At 37.6% G+C, this 25,157-nt stretch overlaps 1 protein-coding gene across 4 annotated transcripts in view; it reads right to left on the bottom strand.

Annotated features, from left to right (window-relative positions):
- ALG9 (ALG9 alpha-1,2-mannosyltransferase) overlaps positions 1-25,157 on the bottom strand; it is a 222,550-nt gene that overhangs the window by 1,570 nt on the left and 195,823 nt on the right. For 2 of the 4 annotated variants that reach the window (XM_077112967.1, XM_077112970.1), the window contains exon 15: positions 4,994-5,112. In XM_077112967.1, coding sequence (XP_076969082.1) covers positions 4,994-5,112 — 119 coding nt within the window. Of the gene's footprint in view, positions 1-13; positions 4,720-4,993; positions 5,113-22,149; positions 22,186-25,157 lie in introns of those variants that run through there. The other 2 variants (XM_077112968.1, XM_077112969.1) reach the window with 2 other exon arrangements.

Genomic DNA, 25,157 nt, shown 5'->3' with positions numbered 1-25,157 from the left:
TTTCTTACTCTCTCTTGCCTATTAAACCTTACCTATCCTACCAGCTTGGATTATTTTATGAAAACCTGAAGATTCACTTAAAATCTTAGGAAAAAAGTGTGCACACTCAAGTAAAATGCTATATAGCCAATCGTTAAACAGAAACTATTTATTCTAAGAGGCAACAACAGAAAATTCCCAGTCTGTCCATATCACTACCACTCTGATCTCTTATCTTTAATCCAAATTTCTTAATTTTGTTATTCTGATATCTATCAAATTTGTTGTTTATATGTTTAAATGTCATATCTATGTTGAACTCCACAATTGAAGGGACCAAACAACTTTCAATTTAAAAAAAATCACTTACAATTTACTATTATTGAACTTGCTCTTTTTACTACAAAGTCACCTTGAAGATAGACTTCCTCTTCCCAATAGCTGGTAGGACCTGAGCACTTCCTGACACCCAGAGAGGCTTTTTGACCGAAACTCATTCAGAGGGTCTCCTGGGCCAAACTCAATAAAATAAATATTCAGTTAGGCACACCATCTTTCTTTTTAGAAACTACCCTAAAGAATCTTTCTGCCTTGTGTGAAATTCTCAGAACTGTTCAAATATATACATGCTCCACTTTATTCACATCTTCCAAATTGTCCTTTGAGTTCTGCAGGCTGTATGACTTGCTCTGTTTTCTGTGGTCTATGTATCTGTGCTAAGCAGAAAGCAATAGCAGTATATCAGTTTCTGCTGTACTTTGTACTTTTCTTTCTTCATCATTCTCAATAAACATGTACTATGCCAAATGTTCACAGAACTGTGTGGAGCAGTGGGAAAACACACAAGTGTGATGTGATCTTTGCCTCTAGACTTGCCAACAATGTTCTTGGCAGACAGGTTTACAAGGCTTATGTGTTCAGGTTCTATGCTGCTGGTAAAGACACTAGGTACTCAAGAGGATTCAGAAAAGGAAATAATCTCAGGAATCTGAAGAAAGGCTTCATAGAAGATGGAAACTTGAGCTGGACCTAAAAACAAAAGTAACAAATAAAGAGACAGAAAGATGACACTCTAGCAGGGGAAATGGAACTCATTAAGGCTGTGGACTTCTCCCTACTGGAATTATACTAATAAAAACATCTTTCCCTAAAACAATTTGGAAGAAACAAATTAAATCAAGTTATAAGAACATTTTGGGTCATATGGGAAGAAAAATGATAACCAATGATACAAAGCCAGGCAGCTTCTAGAAGTTACTGGGTATAAGGTACAAGGTATAGGAATAATGTTAGGAATTCATTTGCAAAAAGTTTTATTGCTCCAGACAACTCGTAACAAACATACAACTGAATTGGTATTACTATGAAAATTGGATTCCCACAGCCCAGAGATTCTCAACCCAAACACTTAAGATGAATTCAGGAACTTTATTTACTATAGACACAACACTGAAACATCAAATAATTCCTACTACGCTTTGTTTTGTTTTGTTTTTTTTTTAGTTGTTGTTGTTGTTTTTCAGTTAGTCAAGCACGGTTGTAGGGGGAGACATGCTAAACAGTTTAACAATAACCCACGATCCTCTGACCAACCTATTCTTTGTTTTTATACAGGTAAAATAAAAGTAACCCTCACTGGGTTTCTTAAAGGCTTCTTCCTACAATTTTCAGGATAAACATTCTGGACTCTTTGCTCTTTGGCCTGCAGAAGACAGTTCTATATAACTGAGGGGAGGAAGGGGGAGTTGAAAGGAGGTAGGTTCCCTTGGTGACCAATTTTTTCCAACAAAGATTTAAAAACTAAAAGCAAAACAAAAAATATCACCTTAAGATAAGGAAAATTAAACCATCAAGATTTATTTTTTTCTTTCACAGTAAATACAATAAAGTATATAATGTAAACACTGACACATGAAATAAAAAACAAGAATCAGGAAGATAAATAAATTGGATAATACTTGTGCTTCAATACTGTACTGCTTCCTGATTTCATTTGTAGTATGAATCACATGGTTATATATATATTGGAAAAATTAAAGGCAGCATTCATTTAGATTTACTGGCAGACCAGAGAGCAAGCTGAAATCCAACAGTGCCATAAAGAGCTATGATCTTTCTGTTGCAAAAAAAAATTATAATAAAGCTGAGCACATCTATCCATTTACCTAAGGCATTTAATGTAAGAGCATACGAATAGATTAATACATGAGCTTTAATAAGCCTGTGGAAACAAAGATTAAATAGGTCTCTTTGCTCTTTGGGGAAAATTAAATTAACCAAATTAGAAGCAGAGCTGCCTGACAGGAGCCAGAACACTGCACAGTCACAGTGAATTCTTAGTTTGATAAATCCCACAAAATGCAAAACACTATCTTTGGGGCTCTGCCCAGGTACCCCTACATCTAATAATGCAAAATCAGAGGGTTTTTATGGTTTTTTTTTTCAAAAATCCAAATTAGGAAAAATGACCCAAGTAAATAGTTGGGATCAAGAACCAACTTGATTTAAAACAGTCTGTTCCTAAAGTTGAATTTAGTAATAGACTGGGCTACAACTTTCTGTGATTATCCCAAGAGATTTAAACAACCTGTTTTAATGAGACCTACCTGGTAAGAAGTAAATTTGATAATAGACAGCTACTATTCAGTCTTGTTTAATAATGGTTCTTGGTATCAGAGGCATTGGAGTTCAGATAAGGCTTCATAAGATCTAGAGATCATAAACCCCTGGATTTGCCAAGTACACGTACTCCCTTTCTCAGCCCCAAATCAAAGGTTATCACAAGTCATTTGTAGTCCTCATTCCTTGATACCCAACAGTCTATAAAGAAATAAGTACCTTAGGTACTTTACCCTTCAGGTGAGCAGAGCAGTCAGTTTGTGTTGAACACTGATTTTTTTGGAGGAGAAATCTTACTTTGACTGGGTTTTGCCACTCTTTTCTCACACAAAGCTAACCTCCCTGCACTGCTAAAAAATGGAGATGCTTTAACATATTTGTATAATATCGTATGAAAAATGCCTTCACATCAAAACCCATTAATTTTTGTATCCATGAACTTGGCACAGTACCCTGCAATTTATTGTGTTCTCCCAAACAGAATTCCATTTTTAAAGAGATATATTCTCAGTGATTCTCTGGATCAGTCATGACCTTTTTTATGCAGAATTACAATCAAGTTCTAGTTTAGAAAGCCTTTTTTTTCAATACACAAGACAATAAAACAAGCATTATACCACTTGATTTAAGAAAAAGAGTTATTCATCATAGACTTCCATTACTTGACTCTAATAATTTATCTGTGCAAAAAGTGGACGGCTTTAGCCACTGTGAAGGACAATATGTTATTTTTGCAGATACAGCAGGAGATTTCTCTCAAAATTTTCTGCCCTGGAGTCAGATTATATGCCAATATTTGCCTGGAAAACAGTAATCAGGTATTTAAAATTAAATCCCCAAAATCTTTTAGGCAGCAAATAGGGGTCCAATCTATCTTCACTCTCTAGTTATCATTCTATACTCACTAGACTTACTACCTCTCCAGCACTTAATTTCTTTATAGGGAATCCAGAAGAGAAGACTTTTTATACGGTAACTACACATTTCTTCCCTTCTTTCCTCCTCTGATGAGACCAATTCTTGTTGAAAAGTCCTTCTCTTTGAAAAATAAAAGGTGAAGACTGTTTAAAAAGAATCATCCTATTTGCAGACACTAGAAACAGTAACCCTTAGGGAAATAAAGCACCTATAACGTGACCCCAGATTTACTACAGGAGAATACTGATAATGGATCCTGTAAGGCTGCCAAAGTGCATGACTCCCCAACCTGAGCAATACTTTCCTGTCAAAGGCCAGCATGCATCATGAAGCACAGATGTGACTGTCTAACTCATAGGCTCAAAAAAAAAAAAAAAAAACTCAAAGAAATCCAGATAAAACTCTCGCTAAAAATCAGAATGAGAGAACAGCTATGAAAGGGCCTGTAGATGGTAAAATATCATAGGTAAAGGTAAAGTGACAGTATGCACTTACTAAATTTTAATAAGGTCCTTATTATTGTTTATTTGACTAGAAGAGCCATATGTGCTCTGTGGAAGTCAGAACTCAAAAGCAGGTACTATAAATATACATTGGTCCTTTTCACTAGGTGAAACAAAAGTAAATTCTTAATATCCTCAGATATGGCGTCACAATATATTACTTCAAAATGTGATGTCATCAAATCTACCAAATGACAAAATTAACTTTCTCCAAATATTCCCTATAGAGGTATAGTCTGGTCAGTTGGTACCTTTATACAGAAAGTCTTGAATTTAAGAATAAGTACATTCAACTTAAAAAAGAAAGAAAACCATATAGTTACAATTTTTGTAAAGGAAATAAAATGAAAATTAGAGACATCGCATATAATAAAATTAGGTCAGTTCCTCAAATGGTTGTCTTTTTCCTGAGATAGCTCCAGAACACAGTCCTAGTTCTGTGAAGCGCTTTATGGAAGCTTAGTTTTGTGCAGGTGAAAACGACATGTGGGTTGGCAACTAGGCTGCACTCATTTTTCAGGACTAGGATTTGAACCAGGTCTGCTAGGAGCTGCCAAACAGCTTTGGTGGAGAAGCCCATATGGCCAAAGAGAGGCTTGCTAGTTCCCTGATGACAGGCAGAGTGGAGAACAACTTAATACAGCCATCGATTCCAGGGATATTCAGTTCTTCCTGTAAGTAGATTCTGCTCTTCTCCACTCTAGTAAATAATTGAACAGAAGAAAAACAGTGAGATGTGGGGCAAGGTATCTACCTGTGCTTTCCCTGCCTATTTGCAAGAAGTTTACATGCAGAACAGAAACACTGGTAAGGAGTGAATGAAATTGACTTTAGTCCAAAGCACCCAGATGTCAGTATTCATGTCAAAGAACTTTATTACAAATATTACAAGTCACAACTTAGAGGGAGTCATGTCAGTGGAATCATTAGTTAACAAAATGGTTGTCCTTTGGGGCCCGAGCTGTGATGCTAACCTCCACTTTTCTTCCTGGTTTGCTTTGTTTTCCGGGGTTTGAGGATGGAGTAGTTTGCATACACTGTATACTGATCTGACAGGAAGGGGATATAGAATGCCCTCAGCAGCTTTGAAGATCTGAAAAACAAAGAAAGTAGAAAAGACATAATTTTATCATGAGAGAATTTATTAATGGCATTGAAAGAGATTAAAGGAAAAAAACTAAGAACTATGATGAATATTACGTTTTATATAAGTAATGCAGAAAAGCCTATTATTTATAGCTAGTAAAAATTATGATAAAAAACTTAATCAAGACCAAGAACTTTATTACCTACTCCAAATTGATAGTCTCCCTAGTAAGCCACAGCATCTCCTTCAGAATAGCACTAGGCCTTCACTTTGCATTAGAATATGCAATAGAAGTTTCAGGTCAATTAAAGGACTGCTATTACAGAACTAAATTCTTAACATGCAAATGGTTTCTGCAGCTAAGAAAATACAGAGATGCCAAATGCTCAAATGACCCTGACTTCAGCTCTAAATTTTTCAAGAGAGGTAAAGAAAAATATGTCCTGGGCTTTCTGCACGTAGTGTCAAACATTATTCTACTAATGCCTAAGCAAAAGGAGAGTCTACACACAAGTTCATGTGTGACAACATATCCCTGGCAAATAATATTTCTACTTTTTACCAAAATATAGGAATAGCTGAAAACCTGATTTCTCATGAGTTTCTGAAGAATGTGAAAAAGAGATAACATTTATTGAATACTTACTATTAGACAGGCACTTAGATTAGGCGCTTTTTAAAAAAGTTTTTATTAATAAAATCAATGAACATACAACACAAACATTCTTAACATGTGAACATTCCATACTTGGTGTGCAATCAATGGCTCACAATATCATCACATAGTTGTGTATTCATCACCATGATTATTTCTCAGAACATTTACATCACTCCAGAAAAAAGAAATAAAAAGAAAAAAGAACAAATTCATACATACCATACCCCTTACCCCTCACTCTCATTGACCACTAGTATTTCCCTCTACCCAATTTATTTTAACATTTGTTCTCATTTATTTATTTTTTGGATTAAGCACTTTTAATATATTATTCAATCCTTCCAAAAACCATACAAAGAAAGTAATATTCATATTCCTATTTTGTAGACGGGAAATTGAGATCTAAACAGACTAAGTAACTTATTCAATGTCACAGAGTTAGTAAGTGATAGAGCCTTTGATTCAAATCCAGATTTTACTCCAGAGTCTGTACTCTAACCACTATGGGTTATCCAGCATCCCCAAGAACAGATTAATAAGACTCATTATTTCCTAGAAAAGAGGCAGTGATCATTTCAAATTCTATATGAAGCACTGCTTCCTAACTCTGATGTTTGAGTGTGAAAGTCAGAGTGGCACAATTACTGCCACCCTAAATGAGATAGCTGGGGGGTGTTCCATTACCAGTGCTTTTCCAGATCCTAAACTTGTAAATACCATGTCAACGTGGCATTTGCACTGGCAGCCTACTCCTGGGTTTGGCACATGACTACAATGCCTGCACACTGCAATCGTGCTTGGCTCACACACCTCGCAGAAATTCTTCCCTGTTGGGATGCTGGCAGTGCTGTACGCTCAGCAAAGATATACTTCACTTGAACACCTAAGAGTTCAAGGATTTTGATAAAGAAAATAGGTTAGAAGAGAGGTGCAAGAGATAAAGCAGGGCTCTTGCAAACAAAATTAACAGGAGGAGGAAGCACCTACCTCAGTCAAAAGAAGCTAATCTATCTTTCTGTTCTTGCTGCACAGATAAGGGGAAGGCCAGAATAGAAAGACGGAGCTAGACCAAACTCCTGCAAGCTTAAGTGTAGTAAAGAAAGACTGAAACTAACTTCATTCCCATTCCAGTTGACTCCACAATAAAAGCTTCATTAATACAGCCAGTATATATTTCTGGTCAACTCAGCCCTTGGTTTAAAACATCAGGATTTTCTGGATACACTTTAGTTCTTTACTTTCTTATGGGAGCAGTTCTAACTATAAAGAACTATAAATAGTTCTATTAATTCTTTCAGGAGTCTTCCAAAGAACAAAGAAAAAATTAACTTATTTTTAAAAATAAAATAAAACTCACTTTATGTTCTAATTGCTACAAAGGTGCACTGAACCCTTTTAGAAATCTAAGGTACATTAACAGGATTACTGATCTTTTGCTCTATATCTTAATTTTACCACTTTGCTTTAAAAAGACGAAGGGGGAAGAATGATGAAATTACTGAAAAGGATGATACAATAGTGAAATAAATTATCACTACTGCATTATTCTTCAACTTTCTTATATCGCATTATCCAAAATATTGCATCCCCTTTCAGTAAGGTATAAAAGACTAGAGACAGAGAAGGTAGCTGATTAGAGTAGCTCGAGATTAGCCCTGCTCCACAGGAAAACTTCGACCAGGGAGAGCCTTCTGCATCACATGTGGCAGCCTGGCTGTGTAGGCTGAGGAACTGAGAGGCAAAAAGCTAAAGCTGGTGCAGGGGTGCGGAGCCCACAGGACTGCATGAACCAGAACACTGGACTAGGAAGTAAGCCAGGATGCATTCCTTGGGTGCACTACCCTCACAAGTACAGCCCCAAGACTGACAACTCACCCCACACCCCAAGCACCTGAACCCTGTCACGCGCTTCCACTCCCCATACTCCAAGTGTCTCCACCCCACCAGCCCAACCGCCAGTGCATGTACCTGCCTCACACCCGCACCGCAGTGCAGACCAACCCACCTTTCCTGCACCCCTCCCAAGCACAACCTCCCCCTCCCTGTTACTTGTAGGCTGTTGTCAGTGCACAAATGTTGTGGGGACTAACCTCCATACCTAGGATACTCCTGACCCTGCCCATAGTGTCTCTCAGCCTCATCCCACCCTCCCTGAGCTCAGCAATCCATTTACAGCACTCCCAGGCCCACACATGCGCATAGGCCCCCAATCACATCATTCAACTCTGGGAACCACACTTTACAGCAGTCGTAGAACCACGCATGCACACAACTCTAAGCCTCACTTCCTAACTCGGAGGAAGTGCCGACCTGAACACTCAGGTCACATCTGCCCCCAATCCACAAAGGCAAAAACACCGACCTGCTGCCACAGCTGTACACATGCGCACAAAGGGCTCCGTGCCTTAGACCAGCGCACACCAGGGTTACACCCCCCAGACTGGTGCACCTGCACAGCTACATCCTCCCTGACCACTGGGCATTCACGTTCACAAGCATCAGCGTAACATCCCCAGCCTGAGCCCATACCAGCCCTGAAACAAATCAGCATACTGAGTGTTCCACCCTGTGACCTGCTCCCTGCTGTACAATCATCCTGCAAACACAAGACCTTAGACTACTGAAAGAAATCAACTCCCAAAATAAATTAACTACATGCCACGAAAACAGCAGATCACTAAGCATATCACAATGCAGACAGTTACACCCCTGCCTAATGACCAAATAAAATCATCAGAGGAGACACAGACGCTAGAACAACTAATCAAAGATGCTCATACAATGTAGAATGGAATGATATCTAAAGGTTTTGTTTGTTAATTTTTTTTAATTAATAAAAAAAGTTAAAAAAAAAAGATGCTCATACAAGTCTACTTAATAAAATAAGTGGGATAGTATATGACATCAAGGAGATCAAGAAGAGAGTAGATCACAAAGAGGAATTTGAAAGAATAAATACAAAAATAGCAGATATCACAGAGATTAAAGACTTTGTTGATCAAATAAAAAACATACTAGAGGCACACAACACCAGATTTGAAGAGACAGAAGAAAAGATAACTGATATAGAGGACAGGATAACTGATGTCAAAGACTCAAAACAGCAAATAGCAACAAATATGGAAAAAATTGAAAGGGAACTCAGGGAAATGATAGGCAAAACAAAAAGCGCAAATATAAGAATCATTGGTGTCCTAGTAGGAGAAGAGAGGAGTAAAGGGCTAGAAAGACTAGTTGAGGATATTATGGGGGAAAACTTCCCAACCCTCATAAAGGACATAAATATACAAGTCAAAGAAGTCCAATGAACTCCAAACAGAATAAATCCAAACAGATCTTCCCCAAGGCACATACCAATCAGTCTGTCAAATGTTGAAGAGAAGCAGAAAATCCTGAGGGTGGCAAGAGAAAAACAATCTATTAAAGACAAGGGAAACCAAATAAGACTGAATTTAGACTACTCAACTAGCACCCTGGTGGCGAGAAGGCAGTGGTATGATATATTCAAGAACCTGAAAGAGAAAGACTTTCAGCCAAGAATTCTATATCCAGCCAAACTGTCCTTCAAAACCGAGGGATGGATTAAAGTTTTCACATTCGAAGAAATTCTGAAAGAATTTGTCAACAAGAGACTGGCCCTACAAGAAGTACTAAAAAGGCACTCCACCAGCTGAAAAAAAGAGACAGGAGAGGGAGGTCTGGAGGACAGCACAAAATTGAAGAGTATCACTAAGGATAATTTAAAGAATACAAAGAGAAAGAAGAAAAAGAATATATAGATCTGACAAATAAAATAAAAAAGATAAGATGGTGGAATCAAGAAACACCTTTTCAGTCATAACTTTGAATGTTAAGGGACTAACCAAGTAAATGATACAGATTGGCAGAATGGACTAAGAAACATAATTCACCTATATGCTGCTTGCAAGAGCCATCTTAGATGCAAGGATACCAGCAGATTGAAAGTGAAAGGACAGAAAAAGATTTTTCATGCAAGTTGTAACCAAAAAAAGGCAGGAGTAGCTATACTAATATCAGAAAAAGATAGACTTTAAATGTAAAGCCATCTTAAAAGACAAAGAAGGACACTATATACTAATTAAAGGGTCAATTCACCAAGAAGATATAACAATCATGAATGCTTCTGCTCCCAATCAAGGAGCACCAAAGTACATTAGACAGACATTGGTAAAACTGAAAGGAGCATAGATGTTTGGACAATGATAGTAGGAGACTTCAATACACCACTCTCCTCTATAGACAGAACAACCAGACAGAAGATCAAGAAGGAAATACAGAAGATAAATAACTTGATAAATGAATTTATACCTAACAGAAATATATAAGTCACTGCACCCCAAAGCACAAGGATATACATTTTTCTTTAGTGCTGATAGAATGTTTTCCAGGATAGATCATAAGCTGGGGCACAAAACAGGTTTTTATAAATTTAAAAACAGTGAAATTATTCAAAGCACTTTCTCTGATCACAGTGGGATGATCTGGATCTCAATAACCACCAAAGAAACAGAACATTCACAAATACGTGGAGATAAAATAACACAATCTGAAACAAACAGTGGGTCAAAGAAGAAATTGCTAGAGAAATTAGTAGCTATCTGGAGATGAATGAATGAGAATACAACTTATCACAACTTATGGGATGTGGCAAAGGCTGGACTGAGAGGGAAATTTATTGCCCTAAATGTCTACATTAAAAAACAAGAAACAGCAAAAATCTAGGACTTAACAGCACACCTGGAGGAACATGACAAAGAACAGCAAACTAATCCCAAAGCAAATAGAAGAACAGAAATAACAAAGATTAAAGCAGAGAGAAATGAATGCGAGAACAAAAGAACAACAGAAACAATCAATAAAACCAAAAGTTGGTTCTTTGAGAAAATTGGTAAAATTGATGGGCCACTAGCAAGAAGGATAAAGAAAAAAAAGAGAGAGATGCAAATAAACAAAATCAGAAATGAGGAGTATGTTACTACAGACCCGAAAGAAATAAAAGAAATCATAAGAGGATACTATGAACAACTATACACCAACAAACTAGATAACTAAGAAGAAATGAACATAATCCTGGAGACACACAAATAAGCTACACTGACTCAGGAAGACATAGAAGGTCTCAACAAATCAATCACAAGTAAAGAGATCCAATCAGTCATCAAAAATCTTCCTACAAAGAAAAGCCTAGGCCAGATGGCTTCACAGGGGAATTTTATCAAACTTTCCAAGAAGAACTAATGCCAATACTGCTCAAACTTCTCCAAAACATTGAGGGAAAAGGAACTCTACCTAACTCATTTTATGAAGCTAATATCATTTTAATACCAAAAGCCAGTAAAAATGCTATAAGAAAAGAAAACTACAGGCCAATCTCCCTAATGAACATAAATGCAAAAATTTAAAATAAAATATTAGGAAATCGAATCCAATAGCATATTAAAAGAATTATACACCATGACCAAGTGGGGTTTATACCAGGAATGCAAGGATGGCTCAACTTAAGAAAATCAATTAATGTAATCAACACATTAACAAATCAAAAAAGAAAAATCACATGATCATCTCGATTGATGCTGAAAAAGCAGTCGACAAAATTCAGCATACTTTTCTGATAAAAACATTCCAAAAGATAGGAATCAAAGGTAACTACTTCAGTATGACAAAGGGAATATCTGAAAAAGCATAGTACTCAATTGAGAGAGACTGAAAGTTTTCCCCCTAAAATCAGGAACAAGACAAGGATGTCCACGGTCACCACTATTATTCAACACTTTGCTAGACGTTCTAGGTACAGCAATAAGGTAGGACAAAGAAATAAAAGGCATCCAAATTGGAAAGGAAGAAGTAAAACTCTCATTATTTGCAGATGATATGATACTATACTTGGAAGATTCTGAGAAATCTACACCAAAGTTACTTGAGCTAATAAACAAATTCAGCAAGGTAGCAGGATATGAAATTAATGAGCAAAAATCAGTAGCATTGACTTCCGGAGAAGATGGCGGCTTAGAAAGACGCGCGGATCTTAGTTCCTCCTCCAAAACAGCTGCTAGGGGAGTAGAAACGATACAGAACAGCTCCCAAAGCCACGACAGAGATCAAAAAGACAGCGTACCCCATCCTGGGACGGCTGACTGGCTAAGAGAACCCGCTCCGGTGAGATCGCCGAAGGGTGCGGGCTTCACCGGGCGGGGCGGCAAGCAGCTGGAGTTCCTCCCTTCCCCCTTCCCGGGCCGGCTGGGAGAACTGGGTAGGGAGTCCCCTCAAGCCGCAGTGGCTGGCGCCCACACCACATGCGGCCCCCCGGACCAACTGAGAGAATTGGATCGGAAATCCCCAGGCCACGGAAACCGGTGATGGGGGCGGGGGCCTTTCCAAACACGTGACTCTCTGAGAACGGTGCACTCTCCCGGGCGGGCCGTAGCAGCTGGCGCCCTCCTGCCACGCTTGGCACCCCGGGCCGAAAAGGAAATTCGGACGGGTGCTCTTCCGGGCTGCGGTGGCCGGCGACCCTCCCCGCGTTCGGACCCTGGGCCAGTTGGCACTCTTCCAAGCTGCTTCGGCTGGCGAACCTCCCCCACGGAAAGAGTTTTCCAAAGTTAAAGGACCCACAGCACCTTTTACTGGTGGGACCCGCAGACAAACGTGTGCCACAAGCGCCACCTACTGGGCAGGATAAGAAAAACAGAACCCAGAGATTGCACAGAAAAATTTTCCAAATTGTTGGGTCCAGCACCCAGGGAAATCTGACTAAATGCCCAGATGACAGCAGAAGATAATGGATCACGCTCAAAAATTTGAAAATATGGCCCATTCAAAGGAACAAACCAATAGTTCAAATGAGATACAGGAGCTGAGACAACTAATGCTGAATATACGAACAGAAATGGAAAACCTCTTCAAAAACAAAATGGATAAATTGAGGGAGGACATGAAGAAGACATGGGCTGAACAAAAAGAAGAAATAGAAAAACTGAAAAAACAAATCACAGAACTTATGGAAATGAAGGATAAAGTAGAAAAGATGGAAAAAACAATGGATACCTACAATGATAGATTTAAAGAGACAGGAGATAGAATTAGTGATTTGGAGGATGGAACATCTGAATTCCAAAAAGAAACAGAAACTATCCGGAAAAGAATGGAAAAATTTGAACAGGGTATCAGGGAACTCAAGGACAATATGAACCACACAAATATACGTGTTGTGGGTGTCCCAGAAGGAGAAAGGAAGGGAAAAGGAGGAGAAAAACTAATGGAAGAAATTATCACTGAAAACTTCCCAAATCTTATGAAAGACCTAAAATTACAGATCCAAGAAGTGCAGCGCACCCCAATGAGATTAGACCCAAATAGGCGTTCTCCAAGACACTTACTAGTTAGAATGTCAGAGGTGAGAGAAAGAGAGGATCTTGAAAGCAGCAAGAGAAAAACAATCCATCACATACAAGGGAAACCCAATAAGACTATGTGTAGATTTCTCAGCAGAAACCATGGAGGCTAGAAGACAGTGGGATGATATATTTAAATTACTAAAAGAGAAAAACTGCCAACCAAGACTCCTATATCCAGCAAAATTGTCCTTCAAAAATGAGGGAGAAATTAAAACATTCTCAGACAAAAAGTCACTGAGAGAATTTGTAACCAAGAGACCAGCTCCGCAAGAAATACTAAAGGGAGCACCAGAGTCAGTTACAAAAAGACAGAAGAGAGAGGTATGGAGAAGAGTGTAGAAAGAAGGAAAGTCAGATATGATATATATAATACAAAAGGCAAAATGGTAGAGGAAAATAATATCCAAACAGTAATAACGCTAAATGTTAATGGACTGAATTCCCCAATCAAAAGACATAGACTGGCAGAATGGATTAAAAAACAGGATCCTTCTATATGCTGTCTACAGGAAACACATCTTAGGCCCAAAGATAAACATAGGTTGAAAGTGAAAGGTTGGGAAAAGATATTTCATGCAAATAACAACCAGAAAATAGCAGGAGTGGCTATACTAATATCCAACAAGTTAGACTTCAAATGTAAAACAGTTAAAAGAGACAAAGAAGGACATTATATACTAATAAAAGGAACAATTCAACAAGAAGACATAACAATCATAAATATTTACGCACCGAACCAGAATGCCCCAAAATACGTAAGGAATACACTGCAAACACCGAAAAGGGAAATAGACACATATACCATAATAGTTGGAGACTTCAATTCACCACTCTCATCAATGGACAGAACACCTAGACAGAGGATCAATAAAGAAATAGAGAATCTGAATATTACTATAAATGAGCTAGACTTAACAGACATTTATAGGACATTACATCCCACAACAGCAGGATACACCTTTTTTTCAAGTGCTCATGGATCATTCTCAAAGATAGACCATATGCTGGGACACAAAGCAAGTCTTAACAAATTTAAAAAGATTGAAATCATACACAACACTTTCTAGGATCATAAAGGAATGAGATGGAAATCAATAACAGGCAGAGTGCCAGAAAATCCACAAATACGTGGAGGCTCAACAACACACTCTTAAACAACAAGTGGTTCAAAGAAGAAATTGCAAGAGAAATTAGTAAATACCTCGAGGCGAATGAAAATGAAAACACAACATATCAAAACTTATGGGACGCAGCAAAGGCATTGCTAAGAGGGAAATTTATTGCCCTAAATGCCTCTATCAGAAAAGAAGAAAAGGCAAAAATGCAGGAATTAACTGTCCACTTGGAAGAACTGGAGAAAAAACAGCAAACTAATCCCAAAGCAAGCAAAAGGAAAGAAATAACAAAGATCAGAGCAGATAAATGAAATTGAAAACAATAGAGAAAATCAATAAGACCAGAAGTTGGTTCTATGAGAAAATCAATAAGATTGATGGGCCCTTAGCAAGATTGACAAAAAGAAGAAGAGAGAGGACGCAAATAAATAAGATCAGAAATGGAAGAGGAGACATAAATACTGACCTCACAGAAATAAAGGAGGTAATAACAGGATACTATGAACAACTTTACGCTAATAAATACAACAATTTAGATGAAATGGATGGGTTCCTGGAAAGATATGAACAACCAACTTTGACTCAAGAAGAAATAGATGACCTCAACAAACCAATCACAAGTAAAGAAATTGAATTAGTCATTCAAAAGCTTCCTAAAAAGAAAAGTTCAGGACCAGACGGCTTCACATGTGAATTCTACCAAACATTCCAGAAAGAATTAGTACCAACTCTCCTCAAACTCTCCAAAAAAAATCGAAGTGGAGGGAAAACTACCTAATTCATTCTATGAAGCCAACATCACCCTCATACCAAAACCAGGCAAAGATATTACAAAAAAGAAAACTATAGACCAATCTCTCTAATGAATATAGATGCAAAAATCCTCAATAAAATTCTAGCAAATCGCATCCAACAACACATTAAAAGAATTATACATCATGACCAAGTAGGATTCATCCCAGGTACGCAAGGATGGTTCAACATAAGAAAATCAATTGATGTAATACACCATATCAACAAATCAAAGCAGAAAAATCACATGATCATCTCAATTGATGCAGAGAAGGCATTTGACAAGATTCAACATCCTTTCCTGTTGAAAACACTTCAAAAGATAGGAATACAAGGGAACTTCCTTAAAATCATAGAGGGAATATATGAAAAACCCACAGCTAATATCATCCTCAATGGGGAAAAATTGAAAACTTTCCCCCTAAGATCAGGAACAAGACAAGGATGTCCACTATCACCACTATTATTCAACATTGTGTTGGAGGTTCTAGCCAGAGCAATTCGACAAGAAAAAGAAATACAAGGCATCAAAATTGGAAAGGAAGAAGTAAAACTATCACTGTTTGCAGACGATATGATACATCGAAAACCCGGAAAAATCCACAACAAAACTACTAGAGCTAATAAATGAGTACAGCAAAGTAGCAGATTACAAGATCAACATTCAAAAATCTGTAGCATTTCTATACACTAGTAATGAACAAGCTGAGGGGGAAATCAAGAAACGAATCCCATTTACAATTGCAACTAAAAGAATAAAATACCTAGGAATAAATTTAACTAAAGAGACAAAAAACCTATACAAAGAAAAGTACAAAAAACTGTTAAAAGAAATCACAGAAGACCTAAATAGATGGAAGGGCATACCGTGTTCATGGATTGGAAGACTAAATATAGTTAAGATGTCAATCCTACCTAAATTGATTTACAGATTCAATGCAATACCAATCAAAATCCCAACAACTTATTTTTCAGAAATAGAAAAACCAATAAGCAAATTTATCTGGAAAGGCAGGGTGCCCCGAATTGCTTAAAACATCTTGAGGAAAAAAAACGAAGCTGGAGGTCTCGCGTGGCCAGACTTTAAGGCATATTATGAAGCCACAGTGGTCAAAACAGCATGGTATTGGCATAAAGATAGATATATCGACCAATGGAATCGAATAGAGTGCTCAGATATAGACCCTCTCATCTATGGATATTTGATCTTTGATAAGGCAGTCAAGCCAACTCACCTGGGACAGAACAGTCTCTTCAATAAATGGTGCCTAGAGAACTGGATATTCATATGCAAAAGAATGAAAGAGGACCTATATCTCACACCCTATACAAAGTTAACTCAAAATGGATTAAAGATCTAAACATTAGGTCTAAGACCATAAAACAGTTAGAGGAAAATGTAGGGAGATATCTTATGAAACTTACAATTGGAGGCGGTTTTATGGACCTTAAACCTAAAGCAAGAACACTGAAGAAGGAAATAAATAAATGGGAGCTCCTCAAAATTAAACACTTTTGTGCATCAAAGAACTTCATCAAGAAAGTAGAAAAACAGCCTACACAATGGGAGACAATATTTGGAAATGACATATCAGATAAAGGTCTAGTATCCAGAATTTATAAAGAGATTGTTCAACTCAACAACAAAAAGACAGCCAACCCAATTACAAAATGGGAAAAAGACTTGAACAGACACCTCTCAGAAGAGGAAATACAAATGACCAAAAGGCACATGAAGAGATGCTCAATGTCCCTGGCCATTAGAGAAATGCAAATCAAAACCACAATGAGATATCATCTCACACCCACCAGAATGGCCATTATCAACAAAACAGAAAGTGACAAGTGCTGGAGAGGATGCGGTGAAAGAGGTACAGTTATCCACTGCTGGTGGGAATGTCAAATGGTGCAACCACTGTGGAAGGCAGTTTGGCGGTTCCTCAAAAAGCTGAATATAGAATTGCCATACGACCCAGCAATACCATTGCTGGGTATCTACTCAAAGGACTTAAGGGCAAAGACACAAACGGACATTTGCACACCAATGTTTATAGCAGCGTTATTTACAATTGCAAAGAGATGGAAACAGCCAAAATGTCCATCAACAGACGAGTGGCTAAACAAACTGTGGTATATACATATGATGGAATATTATGCAGCTTTAAGACAGGATAAACTTATGAAGCATGTAATAACATGGATGGACCTAGAGAACATTATGCTGAGTGAGTCTAGCCAAAAACTAAAAGACAAATACTGTATGGTCCCACTGATGTGAACCGACATTCGAGAATAAACTTGGAATATGTCATTGGTAACAGAGACCAGCAGGACTTAGAAACAGGGTAAGATAATGGGTAATTGGAGCTGAAGGGATACAGACTGTGCAACAGGACTAGATACAAAAACTCAAAAATGGACAACACAATAATACCTAATTGTAAAGTAATCATGTTAAAACACTGAATGAAGCTGCATCTGAATTATAGGTTTTTTTTTGTTGTTTTGCTGTTTTGTTTTTTGTTTGTTTTTGTCTGGTTGTTTTTTTTTCTTTGTTTGTTTGTTTTACTACTATTATTACTTTTATTTTTTTTCTCTATATTAACATTCTATATCTTTTTCTGTTGTGTTGCTAGTTCTTCTAAACAGATGCAAATGTACTAAGAAATGATGATCATGCATCTATGTGATGATGTTAAGAATTACTGATTGCATATGTAGAATGGTATGATTTCTAAATGTTTGGTTAATTTGTTTTTTTTCTTTTTTTCCGTTAATTTAAAAAATAAATAAATAAATAAAAAGTTGAAAGAATAAAAAAATCAGTAGCATTTCTATACACTAGCAACAACCTAGCTTAGGAGTCAGTTTGAATGGAAAAAATTTCCATTCAAAATAGCAACTAAAAAAATCAAAGACACAGGTATGAGCTTAACTAGGGACTTGTGTACAGAAAACTACATAACATTGCTAAAAGAAATCAAAGGGGATCTAAATAGGCAGAAAGACATTCCCTGATCATGGATTAGAAGGTTAAATGTAGTTAAGTTGTCAATTCTCCCCAAATTGATCAACAAATTCAACACAGTACAATCAAAACTCCAATAACCTACTTTGAAGATTTGGAAAAGCTAACTACCGAATTTATCTGGAAAGGAAAGAGATCCCAAACAGCTGAAAACATCCTAAAAAAGAACAAAGTGGGAGGATTCACATTCTCTGACTTTAAAACCTATTATAAAGTCACAATGGTCAAAACGTCATGGTACTGGCACAAAGACAGAAGCATTGACCAATGGAATCAAATTGAGAGTACAGAAACAGACCACCAAATTTACGGTGAACTGATTTTTGACAAGGTCCCCAAATCCTCTGAACTGGAGTCTTTTCAATAATTGGGCATGGAAGAACTGGAAAACAATAGCCAAGAGAATGAAAGAGGACCCCTATCTTACACCCTACACAAAAATTAACTCAAAGTGGATCAAACACCTAAATATAAGAACTAGCACCATAAAGGTTCTAGAAGAAAATGTAGGGAAACATCTTCAAGACTTAGTAATAGGAGGTAGCTTCCTAAACTTTACAACCAAAGCACAAGCAACAAAAGAAAAATAGATAAATGGGAACTCTCAAAATCAATTGCTTCTGTACCTCAAAAGACTTTGTCAAAAAGGTGAAGAGGCAGCCAACACAATGTGAGAAAATATTTGGAAATCACATATCAGACAAAGGTTTAATTTTCTGTATATACAAAGAAATACTATAACTCAACAACAAAAGAACAAACAACCCAATTATAAAATGGGCTAAAGATATGAATAGGCACTTTTCTGAAGAGCAAATACAGATGGCTCAAAAGCACATGCAGAGATGCTCATTTTCACTGGCTATAAGGGAAACGCAGATGAAGACTATAATGAGATAAAACACCTTAAGCCTATAAGAATAGCTGCTATTAAACAATCAGGAAACTATAAATGTCGGAGAGGATGTGAAGAAACTGGGACACGTATGCAATGCTTTTGGGAATGCAAAATGGTGCAGCCACTATGAAACACTGTTTGGCGGTTCCTTAGGAAATTAAATATTGAGCTGTCCTAGGACCCAGCAATAGCACTACTTGGTATATACCCAGAACAGCTGAAAGCAATGACACAAACAGATATTTCCACACTGATGTTCATAGTAGCATTGTTCACAATGGCCAAAGGATGGAAACAAACCAAATGTCCATCAGCAGACAAATGGATCAACAAAATGTGATATATACATATGATGTAATAGTATGCAGTAGTAAGACAAAATAACATCCTGAAGCACATGACAAGATGGATGAGCCTTGAGGACATAATGATGAGCGAAATTAGCCAGACACAAAAGGATACTGTATGAGTCCACTTTTATGACCAGCATAAAGGTATAATCAGAGACTTATAATATAGAATCCAGGGGACTTTGAGATACACAGAAGCTAGAGATGGGTAAACCGTTAGCTAATGAGGTTGAACTCCAATGTAAAGGAATAGATAGGAGTGAAGGTGGTTCTTTAGTGTGCCTAGAAGTAATAATACCATATTGAAGATGAACAAGATTGAAAGGGGTTATATAGACCTATGGTCCCACTGACTCACACTATATGAATGAGTTCTTGTAAGAATTATTTCCAAGGTATGATTCCTGTATAAAGAGTGTTTAAGTCCAGGGTATAGGGGGAAAACCGCTATTGCAAGCTATGAGTTATATGCAAAAGAAAACCATCAGCACTACCACAGAAACAGCAGAGGTAAATAATGGGGTGAGGGACAAGAGTTAGGAGGTTTAGATCTCCTATTTGGTGAGGGTCTGTTTATTGGTTTTCTTTCTCTTGGGAACAACGAAATTATCTAAAATTGATAATGCTTCATGGACTGTGGACTTTGGGCATTCTACATGATGCCCAATAAATGCTGGTGGCTGAAGGATGCACTGATGGAGAAGTAGATTGACGAACGACGGTGTATACTTATGAACGAAGGTTGTGGTGCTACAAAAAGGAACAATGTCGTGAGGCTTGCAACGATGTGAATAAACATGTGGGACATTTGGTAAGGCAAAATAAGCCAGAAACAAAAGAACAACAATAGTATGGTCACCATCAGAAAATGCTTATAACGGAGGCCTAGACTGTAAGCTTTTAGAGCAGATACATTAAGTCTGGAGTCATGATTAATATTTATGGATTTTGAGAGGTTGTTTTATATATATAACCTGATATTTAGTGATAAGAATGAAGGCGAACAGGTTGAGGTTAAAGTAATTCAGAACACAGGGGTAAGGAAGACAGTGTCTATATTTTAGAACTACACATACTCTTTGAGACCAATGGAAGAAAGGTTTATTTGATCTAGAACTGAAATTTTCTGTAGTGCATAATCTAATTCAACCTATCTGTATAGCTCATTTGAACAACTGAAATGCAGGGAGCACAGAATAAGAAAGAGGTCCTTTAATTCTGTGTAGATTATTGTAATGCCTGGAAACATCCAAGAGGATATTAAGCAAAAAATCAAAAGGACCAAAGTTCCCTGAGGGAGGGGAGAAAGAATATGGAACTATTTAACCTAATCCCCTGATAGCGTGTCAAACTTTAGGGACACTCAAATCATAGGCCATGACCTTAATCATGAGGTTTACTCTTGTGAAGCTAATGTAGGCAGGGGAGAAGGTTAGAATACCTATAGGCATGCCTAAGAGTTACTTCTGGAGGACCTCTGTTGTTGCTCAAATGTGGCCTCACTCTCTCTAATCCCAACTCTGAAAGTGAAATCATTGTCCTTGCCCCTACAATGGAACATGACATTCAGGGGTAAATGTCTCCCTGGCGATGTGGGAGATGACTCACAGGGATGAATCTATACCTGGTACCACAGGATCAACAATTCCATCCTGAACAAAAGGGGAAAAGAAATGTACTTAATAAAGGATCAGTGGCAAAGAGAGTTCAAATAGAGTTGAGAGGCTACTCTGGAGGTTGCTCTTATGCAAGCTTCAGTTAGATCTTGCTACCTATCATAACCTGCCAACCCCCAACCAGGACCATTCTAGCCAAGATTAAAGAACACCTAGGGCAATATATAAGATTCTACAAGCATTCCAGGCACTAGAGTAACTTTCCAGAAACCAACAACCTTTAGATGGGTCCTTGGTCCAGATAACTCCTGAAACTTAGCCCAGCCTCTCCAGAACATCAGATAGTTTCAACTCCCTACCTGGTATTAGTGACAGACCCTTCCAATAGCAAAAATTTAGAATTGCCATAGCCCAAACAACCTTAAAGAAAGGTATAGAAAGATCAAAGGTGATGGTGGAGTTATACAGAGAAGATAGAATTTAACAAATGAACATAAATGCTAAATCTTAAATTGATATCTCTTTTGGTCTCCAGTATTTTAGAGCAGCTAGAAATAAAAATCTAAAATTGTGCAACTGTAACTCATGTCAAAGTCTGAAATATGTTCTACAACTAATTGTGGTGCAGTGCTTTGAAATTTATAGCTATTTTGTATATATATCTTATTTTTCACAAAAAAAAAAGGAAAAAGTCGATTGTGATGATAAAAAAATATTTAAGCCCTCTACCTTCCTATATTCTGGAGGAGCTAGAAGGAAAAAATATGAGAAGATCATATGGTAGCCCGTGACAAACTCTGGGATCTGTCCTGTAACCAATGTTATACAGTGCTTTGAAAACTATTGCTTTTTTATTTCTTTGCTTTGTATATATATTACACTACACAATAAAAAGAGTTCAAAAAAAGAAAGTCAACAAATTTTTAAATAAAGGAAACCTCAAATTCTTAAAAATAAACAAACCTAAGTGCATTCTAAGTGTGCGATGTGTATTGGCCCTGAATACATAAAAGTCTCTATTCTCAAAGAACTGTTAATCTACTTGGAGGGAACTAAACATAAATGATATATAACCATAAGTTAGCATATACTAAACCCTAAATAGCTAATAAGAAGTTCAAAGTGATAATACAAGGGTGATGCAACAGGAACTCAGTGACAGAATTCTCGCCTGCCATGTCAGAGATCCAGGTTCGATTCCCGGTGACTGCACATATAAAAAAAAAAAACAAAGTGATAACACACTTTAAAAAGAAGTTCAAAAGATAATACACTTTGAATAGAAGTTGGAAGTGATAACAATATATTTAAAAGATAGGACAAACACTGAGGATTCGGTAAGTATGAAAATAGAATTTTACAGACTTCCGGGAAGATAACGAATCAGAGTGGAGACAGTTTACTCCTGCTTCATGAAACAAGATGGTAGGTGGGGAAAATACGTCCAGGACTGCAGGTTACAGGTTACGACTAGTGTTAAAGGGTCTTTAGGCAGTTTTGGGGAGGGGATCATCAGTAAATTGGGGGAAAGCAAGTGGGTCGGGTGACCAGGATGCCCTCTGGAAAGGCCACGGTGCACTGGGGAGGTGAAAACGTACTATTTTTATGTATTGTGGGTGTCCCCAAAGGAGAATAGAAAAGGAGGAGAAAGACCAATGGAGGAAATTTTCACTCAATACAATAAAACTGTTAGAAGAAAATGTAGGGAAATATCTTAATAAACCTTATAATAGGAGTTTCCTAGACCTTACACCCAAAGCACGAGCACTGAAGAAGTAAATAAATAAATAGAATGCCTCAAAATTAAACACTTTTGTACATCACAGAAATTCATCAAGAAAGTAAAAAGACAGCCTACACAATGGGAGACAATATTTGGAAACCATCTATCAGATAAAGGCCTAGTATCTAGAATGTATAAAGAGATTGTTCATCTCAACAACAAAAAGACAGACAACCCAATTACAAAGTGGGCAAAAGACATGAACTTCTCAGAAGAGGAAATACAAATGGCCAAAAGGCACATGAAAAGATACTCAACTTCCCTGGCTATTAGGAAAATGCAAATCAAAACCACAATGAGATATCATCTCACACCCACCAGAATGGCCATTATCGATAAAACAGAATACAACAAGTGCTGGAGAGGATGTGGAGGAAGAGGCACAGTTACCCACCATTTGCGGGAATGTCAACTGGTGGTTCCTCAGGAAGCTAAGTATAGAATTGCCACATGACCCGGCAATACCACTGTTAGGTATCTACTCACAGGACATGAGGGCAAAAACACAAACGGACATTTGCACACCAATGTTTATAGCAGCATTATCTACAACTGCCAAGAGATGGAAACAGTCAAAATGTCCATCAACAGATGAGTGGTGAAACAAGCTGCGGTATATACATACGATGGAACATTATCCAGCTGTAAGACAGAATAAAGTTATAAAGTACGTAACAACATGGATGGACCTTGAGGACATTATGCTGAATGAGATTAGCCAGAAACAAAAGGACAAATACTGCACAGTCTCACTGATATGAACTAACATTAGTGAATGAACTTGGAAAATTTCAGTTAAGAACCGAGACCATCAGGAGATAGAAATAGGGTAGATGTTGGGTAATTGGAGCTGATGGGATACAGATTGTACAACAGGACTGATTTTAAAAATTCAGAAATGGATAGCACAATACTACCTAACTGTAATACAATAATGTTAGAACACTGAATGAAGCTGAATGTGAGAATGATAGAGGGAGGAGGCCTGGGGGCACAAATGAAATCAGAAGGAAAGATAGATGATAAAGACTGAGATGGTATAAACTAGGAATGCCTAGAGTGTATAACAATAGTGATTAAATATACAAATTTAAAAATGTTTTTGCATGAGGAAGAACAAAGGAATGTCAATACTGCAGGGTGTTGAAAACAGATGGTAATTCATATCTATTAAACTAAAAGCAAAAAATATTTGGTACAAAACTTTTATTTTGACTAGTATATTTCCTAATATAACTTATGTGGACAGCTTAATTGAATACCATAAATACATGGGATCTTGAGGAGGGGATGAGATCTTGTAGGTTTGTCCAGAGTGATGCCCCGATAAATCCCAGACTGATTTGAATAGTGAAGAAAAAAGTATTTGCAAAGTGTCCTTGGGGTAATTGTGAGAAAGGGGAAAAATTCAACTTCCCCAAGGGGAGCATTCTTAATATTCTCACAAGCAGTGGGGCAACCAAAGCAATAGGCTGAGCCCTCAATCCTGGGGTTTGTTCATATGATACTTAACCCCGCAAAGGATGGCTAAGCCTACTTAAAATTGGGCCTAAGAGTCACCCCCAAAGAACCTCTTTTGTTGCTCAGATGTGGCCTCTCTCTCTCAAACCAACATGACAAGCAAACTCACTGCCCTCCCCCCTCTCTATGTGGGACATGACTCCCAGGGGTGCAGACCCTCCCTGGCAAGTGGGACAGAAATCCTAGAATGAGCTGGGACTCAGCATCAAGGGATTGAGAAAACCTTCTTAACCAAAACAGGGAAGAGCAAAATGAGACAAAATAAAGTGTCAATGGCTGAGAGATTCCAAACAGACTTGAGAGGATTTCCTGGACGTTATTCTTACACATTATAGAGATATCACCTTTTTAGTTATGGTGTAATGGAGAGGCTGGACAGAACTGCCTGAAAACGTAGAACTGTGTTCCAGCAGCCATGTTTCTTGAAGATGATTGTATAATGATATAGCTTTCACAATGTGACTGTGTGATCGTGAAAACCTTGTGTCTGATGTTCCTTTTGTCCACCTTGTCGACAGATGAGTAAAACATATGGATTAAAAATAAATAAATAAATAATAGGGGGAACAAATGTTAAAATAAATTTAGATTGAAATGCTGGTGATTGGTGAGGGGGAGGGGGAGGAGGTATGATATGCACGAATTTTTTTTTCTTTTTATTTCTTTTTCTGGATTGATGCAAATGTTCTGAGAGGTGATCGTGGTGATGAATATACAACTATGTGATGATATTGTGATTTATTGTTTATATACTGTGGTAGCTGGATTCAGTTGTCAACTTGGCCAGGTGAAGGCACCTAGTTCTGTTGCTGTGGCCATGAGCCAATGGTACGTGAACCTCATCTGTTGCTGATTTACATCTGCAGTAGGCTAGG

The sequence above is a fragment of the Tamandua tetradactyla genome, chromosome 8, assembly GCF_023851605.1.
Source record: "Tamandua tetradactyla isolate mTamTet1 chromosome 8, mTamTet1.pri, whole genome shotgun sequence".
NCBI lineage: Eukaryota > Metazoa > Chordata > Mammalia > Pilosa > Myrmecophagidae > Tamandua > Tamandua tetradactyla.
This window is presented reverse-complemented; position numbering and strand designations above follow the sequence as displayed.